At 41.4% G+C, this 10,442-nt stretch overlaps 1 protein-coding gene across 1 annotated transcript; it reads right to left on the bottom strand.

Annotated features, from left to right (window-relative positions):
- Positions 1–206: 206 nt before the first annotated feature.
- Positions 207–2,235, bottom strand: LOC120701970 (the record flags this gene model as incomplete). Its single annotated transcript, XM_039985759.1, has 2 exons — positions 207–307; positions 2,217–2,235. Coding segments are annotated over 2 exons (120 nt in total), but the record flags the coding sequence as incomplete, so codon positions are not given.
- Positions 2,236–10,442: the final 8,207 nt, after the last annotated feature.

The following is a 10,442-nucleotide window of genomic DNA, read 5'->3' on the forward strand; positions in this document are numbered from 1 at the left end:
CACTAGAGGAATGTCAACACAAGCAGAGTGCTAACGGGCCAATGGTCATTGAATGAATTACTCAGTATACTATGTACACAAAAGAATTTTTACTATCAGACATTATAGGGGACTTTACAGATTCTGGCAGTGACTCGTACATCCTGGAAATGAAATCCAGAACAAAAATCGTTGCGCCAGACTCCAAAAAAAAAACAATGAGCCAATCAGTCATGGTGGGAGAGAAGCATGACAACACATCGTCGAATGATGTACAACCTCGCCTTTTGCTCCTTCAAAATTCTGCCGATTCCTCCACTGCTCTTTCCTTGCCTCATTGCCTTGTTCATACTCCTAGGAGGTAGTGGCTGTCCGGCCAGTTCCTTAGGAAAAGAGCGAGCAAGGCCGAGTTTAATCTACTCCGGTTCTGCTTAATTAGGTTGTCTATTCTCACGGCTTCTGGGGTGTTTATATAGGAATGAACTCCGAATCTTCATTTTGACGCTTTGAAATGATAGCTGGTCACAGGAAGTAATATGATTGAATTATCAGGAAAGCTCTCTGTAACTGCACTTTGTTCAGGTTTCAAGGCTTTGACTGAATATCTTAGGGCAGTTCTAGTCTCTGATTGCAGCAAAAGCTAGCTTTTGTTTGACCACAATATGAAAAGAAGGTAGCTGTGCTTTACTTCTGCCAACGTTAATATTTGTGTTCACCGAGGTTTCAGCCAACTAGCTAGCTTGCACACCAATGTAGCAAATTTTACGAATATATTGTAATTTTGGCTGCCATATACGAATTCATCAAAAGCATTTGGGCACCGATTGGTATAAGAAATTAAAAATAGGTGCAAATTGGTGACCTTTAGGTAGGGGTGGTAATGGACCATAGCCCTAGTGGCCTCTTCACAGCCCAACAAGATCCTTAAATTATTTAGTTTAAAATTATATAAGATTAGAGCCCGGCCCTTTTAGGGCCCGGCCCTTAGATTTTCTAGTTTAAAATCTTGGGCCCTTTACCACCCCTACCTTTAGGTGCACCTCCAACTCCTTTTATTTTAAATATTTGTGGTAATTTTTTTTAAAATAAGATCCTATTTAGAAGAGTAGCAAAAATATTTAAACTAAGGAGAGTTGGTGGTGCACCTAAGATCACTAATTTTCACCCCTAATTAAGAATGGCCTGGATAAATTAGCACAATAGTTAATACAATGGAATTCTACACTTCATCACCATATATCTTGTGCCAAGGTCCGTACGTGTCACATTATTTTGCAGTTTATCAACCAAGCAGTAATGCCCTCAGCCTCACTTACGGAGGCACACAGCTCTGGCTCATGGTTTAAAGTCAACAGGGTCCGGCACGCCTCTTGCTCTCCATTTGGTGGCCATTGTGTTGAATGTAAAAGTGAGAGAGGATGAAAAGATTGATTCGATCAATTGCTTGTATTCCGTTGATGGGAGACCACTGTTTATATACATGCCTAAGGGGCCAAGGAGATTGGCACTTTGGGGATTTGTAAGCAACCTTATGATATCATTAACTAATTAATTAATTACAGAAATTGATCACTAGTTATAATTTTTTCGTAATACATTGCAGCAGCTTCGCACTGGTTGCACCTAGACATTCATTTGAAAGGAATTGGTGCTCTTATGTATATATAGCCTAAAAGGAATGGGTGAATTAGATAAAATCTTACTTATGGCCTCCACTATTTACACAAAATATAAAGTTTATCATACCATCTAGCTGTGCAACTAAGGTTTAACTAGTGTTTGCACCCACCACAGAGTTTTATGACCTAAAGCCAATCCCAGCAGGAACTATGAAATGCGAAAATACTTATCTTCGCTGCTGTAGGAACTAGACGGTTGAAACGGAGCTACTGGATCCTGGAATAGGAACGGATTGAGGTTAGTATGTACTGCGAACACTAGGTTGCGGTGGAGTCCTCTAGGTTGCTGTTGCATGGTGGGTAGGGCACTTCCTCCATGAGATGGATGTATTGAAATGTTGTGGGGGTTTAGATTAGTTTTTTTTAGGGAAACAGCCCTTACTGTACTATATATTAAAAGATAGTTCAAAAAAGAAGGTTCTTACAAAACAAGGAAACTGGGAAAAGGAAAGAAAGGAGAGGAACAGAAAAATAAACAAAAGGAAGAAAGGTTACAAGAGGGTAAAATCAAATTGAGCCTAGCCATGTTGTCATTGCAGTAGCAGTATTGTCCTTAACTCTTTGAAGAGCCAAGACGAATTCATGCTTGAATTTCTGTTTGCAAGTAATAACCAGTAGGTCAGTGCTGTTGACTAACCAATCATTCCTTGTTGTCCAAATGCTCCAAGTCATAAGGATAATGATTTCCGTGAAGAAAGGAACTCCTAGAAGCCGTCTCATTCTTCTGAATATCTGGAAAGCCGACCTGGTGGAGGGATATGTTATCCCGATAGAGGCCCAGCATGCTTTAGCAAAATTATACCTAAGTAAAAGACGTGCAAAATTACACCTGAAAGATGTTCACACATTTTGACTGCCAAAGTCAGCAGCATATTGGATCAACCTTCTGATGTCCAATGCTTTGTTTATAGGCCTTTTGTTTAGAAAAGATACCGTTGCCCCAAATGTAAGTCCAGTTATCATTGGAAGAGACTTGGATCAGAGGCTAAAGGAGTTTGGGGAGGGTAAAAACTTGCTCATGAGCCTGTGAGGAGAGCGGCAGATGAAAATTGTCTAATAAGTGTGGCATCTCAATGGCCTTCCGAATTGTTACATTGGTGTTCCTTGCAAAGGAATGCAGTACCGAGACTGAGTTTTTGCATTAGATCATTTCAAATGTTGTGCTAGAGGAAGTTAGTGTCACCAAAACTTGGTACTACTTTGGCTATTCCTTTAAAGGAGTCAAGTAGCTTAACAATGTCCCTCCACCAAAAGGATACTTTTCTGTGAAGCCCAGGTAAACCAAATTTATATGGGGGATATTTACCTTTGTGAAGAACTTGTGCAAGAATTTCAGGAGCAGAGAGCCATTACGGACGGCCAGGTTGATAACACCCAAACCTCCTTCCTTTTCGGACAAACTAACTGAATTCGATCCAGGCAGCTTTGGAAGGTTGTTTAGCATTTATGTTGGATCCTCTCCACAAGCAGTGTTTCCTATATTTGTCTATCTATTTAATGATCACTTTGTGGAGCTTGAGGGTGCAGCACTGGAAAACAGCAATGGAGGAGAGGACAGAGTTCACCATTTCTAATTACCTTCCAGCTGTTGAAAGAAAGGTTGATGAGGAAGTCAACCTTTTTTTGATTTTCTGAACTAAAGGCAAGAATTCATTCAATTTTTGTTTCGAACTAACAAGAGGTAAGCCCAAGTAGATGAAGGGAAGACTGCCAATCATACAATTGAGGGTAGCTGCCAAAATTTTCATTCTTCCTTCTGAGAAATTGATAGGAACTAAGAAGGATTTGTTATAATTCACCCTTAAGCCAGTAGAAGCAGCAAATTCAACCAAATTTTCCTTCAGTTTCTGTAGCTAGGAGGGACATGCTTCTACGAAAAGAAGAGTGTCATCAGTATATTGGATTATAGGAAAGTCATTTCAATCTCTCTCAGGTAGAGGTAGCTTTAGGGTCCCCTGGGCTTTGTCATTATTCACCAATGATTGTAGGAGGTCAGTTGTGAGTACAAACAAGAGTGGTGAGAGAGGGTCTTCTTGTCTCAAACCCCTTCTGCAATGAAAAGCTTTCCCTAGTATTCCATTTAGCAGGGCAGAAGAGGTTCCTGGATCTAAGATGTTTTTGATCCACATGACCCATTTTTCACTAAAACCTTTGTGTTGTAGGATCTGGAGAATCGTATTGTGCTCAATCTTATCAAAAGCCTTTTCAAAATCGAATTTCAAGATGACCAGCTCTTTCTTAGAGGATTTGCATAGGTGCAAATACTCAAGGGTCCAAGCTAAACAATCCTGAATTGTTCTACTTTTGATGAAACCATATTGATTTGTGTGTACCTGGAGGAGGATGACCTGTTGTAATCTTTCAGCCAGAAGCTTGGTGATATGCTTCAGTGAGGAGTTTAGCAAAGAGATTGGTCTGAAATCGTTTACAGAGAGTGGTGTACCATTTTTAGGAACTAGGGTGACATATAAGAACTATTGATTCTTCTCAGACAGAGATCCCCTTCCTAGAAAGCTTCACAAAGGGCATAAAATTCGTCCGAATTCCAGCATTTCTTCAAAAATTATCCATTAAAACCATCAGGCCCTGCGGACTTGTGGTTTGGGAGATCTGCAATTACATTGTTGATTTCTTCCATTGTGAACGAGGATTCAAGCTAGTTGATATCATCCCTTAGAAAGAGTAGGGCTGAGAGGTCCACATACGTATGTCTGAACTCAGATAATCCCAATCTTGGTTTAAAAGCTTCCCAAATAATGTTAGCTTTAGCTTCATGATCAGAGAATTATACCCCAACATGTTTTTTTAGCACTATTATATAATTTCTTCTATGTTTTATAGAAGCATTACCATGGAAGAATTCAGTGCACTCATCTCCAAAGATCACCCATTTTATAGTACCTCTTTGTTTCTAGATCTTTTGCTGCTTGAGAAGAGATTCTAACTGAGAATGAACCAAGTTTCTGAAGTTCCATTCCTGAATTGAGAGGTCCCTACTTTACTCAAGGACATTTAGCAAGACTATTTCTTTGCAGTTCTAAATAGTCTTTGCAAGGCTAGGAAGTTGATTTTTCCATACCATCAACACCCTTATCAGGTTTTTGAATTTAGCACCAATAATTTTAGCTTTATTAGATGAAGGGCAGGGTAGGTTCCAACCATGCTGCACTACCAAAGGGAACTGATCATGTACTAATACTTCTCAAATCTGAACACATGTGATCTGGGGGTATTAGTTTTAGCTGAGATGAGACATGGTGTATAATCAGAAGTACCTTTAGAAAGGCCAACTGCTTGGGTATTAGGGAAGGAGGTAGTCTAAGAATTTGAAGTAAAGAACCAATTAAGTCTTTTAAGGAGAGGGTTGAACTCTTTGTTTGTCCAAGTATATTTGCAGGCCTTTAAAAGGAATTTCTACCAACCTGAGTCCACTAATTGCATCATTGAAAGCAAACATATCCTTGATATTACCCCATGGTTTATTGCTGTTCTTTGGAGTTCTAATGAGGTTGAAATGTCCTGCCATGAGCCACTTAACTTCATCTGGCATATTGATATTCCTTAACCATTCAAGGAAAGATGTCTTCCTTTCAGCAGCGCAAGGAGCATAAATGTTTGTAAGAATCCAAAGTTCCCCGGAGAGTTTACAACACATCTCAACAGACTGAGCGAAATTGTTCTAGAAGACAAGGTTACCCAAAAATTTTTGGCCATTCCAAAGTATGATGCTGCCCCCTGAGTTTCCTTCTGACAGGAGGAAGACAAACTGATCCATATGAGGTGGGATAAAGTTTTTAGGATAATCAGGATTAAAACAATTCTCTCTTAGTTTCTTGCAGGCAGACGACATCACATTTTGATTCTAAATTTTGCTTCTTATGGCATTCCATTTGCTCTCTGAGTTTAAACCTCTAACATTTCAACTTAGCAAAACCAAGATTTCTTACTTTCTTCACTATTCAAGCAGAAAATTAAATTGAAAAATGGGATACCCTTTTTGCATAGCAGGAAGAGATAATAGACACTCTTCTAGAGAGTAATCACCACAAAGTGAATAGTAAAAATCCATACAAATTTAATCAGCAAGATCCACCAACAAAGCCTTCCAATAGAAGGACCCATAAAGTCATTACTGTCCAAAGAGTGAATCTGACAGAGATTGTCCGAAAGCTTGTTGGTACTTTGTAACGTCACGAATAAAATCCGTAAACGCACGGATACCATTGTAGATTTCACCCAGGAGTATTCCAGAGTATCGTATCCACTGGGGAACGTGAGTACACTATCTACGGGTTCAGACTCATCCAAGGACACACACTGGTGTAGAAGGGATAGAATAGAGAAGACTTCCTAAGATTTAGAATCTATGTTTAGAGAAAGAGATACTTCACCGTTATACTTCGAGCTACTGGTATCGACCGGCTTAAACAAGCCGATAGCTCCAATAATAATGATCTATCCAATATCCGAACGTGGAGGATTACTAGGGCTCAAACAGGACTATCACCACCTGCCGGCTACCTCTCCAAACCGTGGGACTATCAGACAACTGAGTGGTATAGTCTAGCCTAGACACCACATCTACGCTATTCCCTACTAACTCTAGAGGCGATCAGGGTTATCCTTCTCTATCCGAAGCCCAACTCTAGAGTCAAATGCTACTCTAAGCATACACTCCAACTAATATAAGGCAGAAGAAATAACTTGCAACTAAACCCTATGTCAAAATAAGAAAGTCTCGAACACTTACAACCGAATAAGCATCTGTCGAGGTACAAGCGGAGAAGAGTGCTAACAAGCCCGGCACTTTCCCCCGACTCCTCCTCACTCTCTTGTAGAGGTACAATTTGGAGAAAAGCGTCGTTACTGGCGCCCCTCCTAAGTACCTCTACCCTCTCTCCTACACTAAACACAAGCTAGAGAAGCTCTTCACTTGGAGGTGAGTCATTTATTTCTTACCCACACCCCTCATATATATAGGAGGGAGCCAGGGGTCTTGCGTCGCCGTTCTGCAGCCATGCCTTCTCAAACCGACATTCTCCACCAATGAGGAAGCGCCACGTCGAAGCTTGAGGCAGTAGGGCCCACTGGGTCGTCGGCCGACCAGGGTGGTCGACCGACCAGGCCCAGCTGCCAACCGCCTTCAGCTTTCATCTAGGGGTTGACACGTGGGGTCCTTGGTCTTTAGCACGTGGTATTGCTTCTGATAAGTCGGTTTAACTGCTGCATTTGCGTCCATGGATCCTCGCGCTTGCGTCTGATTGGTCAAGAAGAGATTGCCTCGGATTGCTGACATGTCATTGCTCATGGGCTGCGTCTCCCTCACATGTGCAGCTGCTAAGTGGGCCCTTTTGGCCTTTGGGCTTGCTTGTGCTTAGCCCAGGAACTTATGCCTTGGGTAATATGCTTGTGACATGCAGTTTTTGCCCAAATTCACCTGCACACATTCTTAGGCCAGCATCTGTGGAATTCATCAAATAATTATCCTATGCTAACATTTATTTCTCCCGTTACTCGACTTTTACCCAATAGTTGACGGTCAAAATGGGTCAATAGAGACCGTCAACAAAGCTAAGGAGAAGAAAAAATACCAAAGTGACCGGATGATCGTCAAAATAGTTTCTTGCTAAAGAAGGGTACTAGCGCCATTCAGAAGTGGAACTTCTAGTCTTCTTCATCATCAGTGGGCTTCTTCCCCTTCACTATCTTTTTAGAGATAATCTTCTTGGCTGTTAGCTTTTCCCCAATGGTGGTCTTGGAAAGGAGGGCCTCCTCAGACCTCAGTTAGAGTTCCAGGGGCTATCATGCAGGCCTTTTCAACAATAGCCTAAATCTGTGTTATAGAGAGATTTGGGGGGGGGGGTAGCAGAGCAGGCAAAGGCATCCTTTAGTATCACATCCAGATTGCTTGAAGCCAACATTTTTTCCCTTACGTCTATTACTTCTCTTTACAGAAGAAGCAACTAGAGGTGAGCTGCTAGATTTTCTAGCAGGAGGAGCCCCAACTGCCTCTGTCTGATCCTGGTCAAGTAGTTCTTGAATTTGAAATTCAGGGTAGCTGACTTCTGCATTCTTGGGGTAAGATTGAGGAAAAACAAAGGACATCTGCTCATTATCTTTGTTTAAACTGGTTAGAGTCTCCCAATCCTCTTGTTGGTACTTTGTAACATCACGAATAAAATCCGCAAGTGCATGAATACCGCTATAGGTTTCACCCAAGAGTATTCCAGGGTATCGTATCCATTGGGGAACGTGAGTACACTACCTACGGGAGCCTACCCAAGTGTATTCCAGGGTATCGTATCCACTGGGGAACGTGAGTACACTACCTACGGGTTCAGGCTCATCCAAGGACACACACACTGGTGCAAGAGGGATAGGACAGAGAGGACTTCCTAAGATTTAGAATCTATGTTTAGAGGAAGGGATACTTCACCGTTATATTTCGAGCTACTGGTTTTGACCGGCTTGAGAAAGTCGATAGCTCCAATAATAATGCTCTATCCAATATCCGAACGTGGAGGGTTACTAGGGCTCGAACAGGGTTGTCACCATCTGTCGGCTATCTCTACAAACCGTGGGACTATCAAACAACTGAGTGGTATAGTCTAGCCTAGATACCACATCTACACTATTCCCTACTGATCCTAACCCTGGCCAATATTATCCTTTTCTATCCAGAGTCTTAAGCTAGGATCAAATGCAACCATAAGCATACACTCAACTTATATAAGGCAGAAGAAATAACTTGCAATGAAACTCTAATTTTAAATAAGAAAGTCTCGAACAGTTACAACCGAATAAGCATCCGTCGAGGTACAAGCGGAGAAGAGTGCCGACAAGCCCGGCTCTTCCCCCGACTATCTCCCTCACTCTCGTAGAGGTACAATTTAGAGAATAGCGCCATTACCGGCGCCCCTCCTAAGTACCTCCACCCCTCTCCCCTACTAAACACAAGCTAGAAAGGCTCTACACTTGGTGGTGAGTGATGTGTGGTGTTCTAATTTCTTACCCCCTCCCCTCATACTAACCACATGCCAAGAAATATGGTAATCGGTAAGCTTAAGTACCTGATTGGACCGAGGCGTGAAACATACCACCCCACTGTCAGCGGGTGCAAAGTCGTCGTACTTGTAGTCGAGGGCGGTGGGCCTGTCCCGCGAAATAGGAAGAAAGGGGAAATATTGCGTGGGTGACTTCTCTTCCCATACGTGTGTGTTAGGTTTGTCTTGCAAGGTAAATAAACTCGATTCGAATTGTTCCGCCGCTCACGGACAATGAGACTGCTTAACACTTTTGCCACATAGAGTAACTTGAGTAACAAGTGGAAGATGATGATGATGAATATTGATGGATGATTAATTGTTTTCCAAACATGAATGATTAGAGATAGATGCTCACCTAGACTAGTTAATTGAATTAGATTTATGAAAGCTAAAATCTGAAGGTAAGGATCTACTATTAGTTGCTTTTTCGGCAAACAAACCCCTCCAGCCAAAAAAGCTTTGCATGTCTAATTAAGTGGACTAAGTTATATCCGTTGACGGGTAAGCCTTGCTGAGTATTAGTATACTCAGCCTTGCTTGTGGTATTGTTTTCAGGTGAGACTTTTAAAGAAATGTTTGCTGATTTAACTGCTTTACCTTCGGGTTGGTCTATGGTGTAGGATGGATCCTCAGCTGGTGCTGACACTTATCCTCCCGAGTGATGTCTCTTATGGGCTTTATCGAGATGTCAAGTTATCATGTTTTTACCTTCCACTGAATAAATGAACTCTGATGAACTGTAGTAGTTGAAATTCTGTAGTACTGTCTTACTCTTCGAACTGGTTGTAATAATTTCAACTTCTGCTGCAAGACTCTATGATGTATGAAATGTGTGTTGTTGTACTCTTTGGACTCGCCTTCGTGTGAGGTTTACTTATTTGATCCCGATTTTCTGTGGCTTTAATCGAGATTTTACTTGAGGAACTGTCGAGGTACGTTCGAGTTCTATCACAGTTGCCTTGCAACACTGGTTAGCACACTAATCCAAGTTATTTTGGGTGGTTCCGCCACACAAAGAAGACCAACAAGGTGTGATGCAAGAAGAAGACGACGTCAACGTCCACTACTACTTCTCCAGATACAGATGAAATGACCTCGACCTAACTAGGTATGGAGAAAGGTCCTACATTTCGGACCCTAAACAAAGAGCTAGCTTAGGGGAGATTCCCTCCCCAAAGTCAACTGTATCCCTTTACTTGCTTTCGAAGAAATTTGATAAAATCTTCTAAAATAAATAAATATTTACTGCTTTATTTTCCTTCCATATGCGTGGTAAGAATGTTTAACTTCTCTTAAAGTTGAAGAATGAAATTTGCTTTGTTCTGTCTCAACTGATGTGTCTAAGTTTATGGTTAAGAGTACACTTAAGTTGTGGATTGCGCATGCTTAATCCAAGTCTTAGCTTTTGTGAGTATAGATATGGGGAATAAAGCTATGCAATCTTGTTCTAGTGATGCTTGAAATCTGAAATTGTTGCTTTTGAAAAATTCAAATAAGGCAAGTTCCTCAGTGATAAGCAATGTCCTACTAGAGCCATATGGCATACATCATGAAAAATCTTATACATATGCTGCTTGTCATTCTCTGGATAATTAAGTGAGCGGTAGATATGTTGTCCAAATATGTAAAGGTTTGGTTAGTTTGCCACTACATTTTGCTGTTCCATATGGTGCCTGTGTACAACACGCTACGAGGCCAAGTCTAGCAATGGGCCCATGAACACGCGCGCCACCGATGG

Source organism: Panicum virgatum, chromosome 4K (genome assembly GCF_016808335.1).
Source record: "Panicum virgatum strain AP13 chromosome 4K, P.virgatum_v5, whole genome shotgun sequence".
Lineage (NCBI taxonomy): Eukaryota > Viridiplantae > Streptophyta > Magnoliopsida > Poales > Poaceae > Panicum > Panicum virgatum.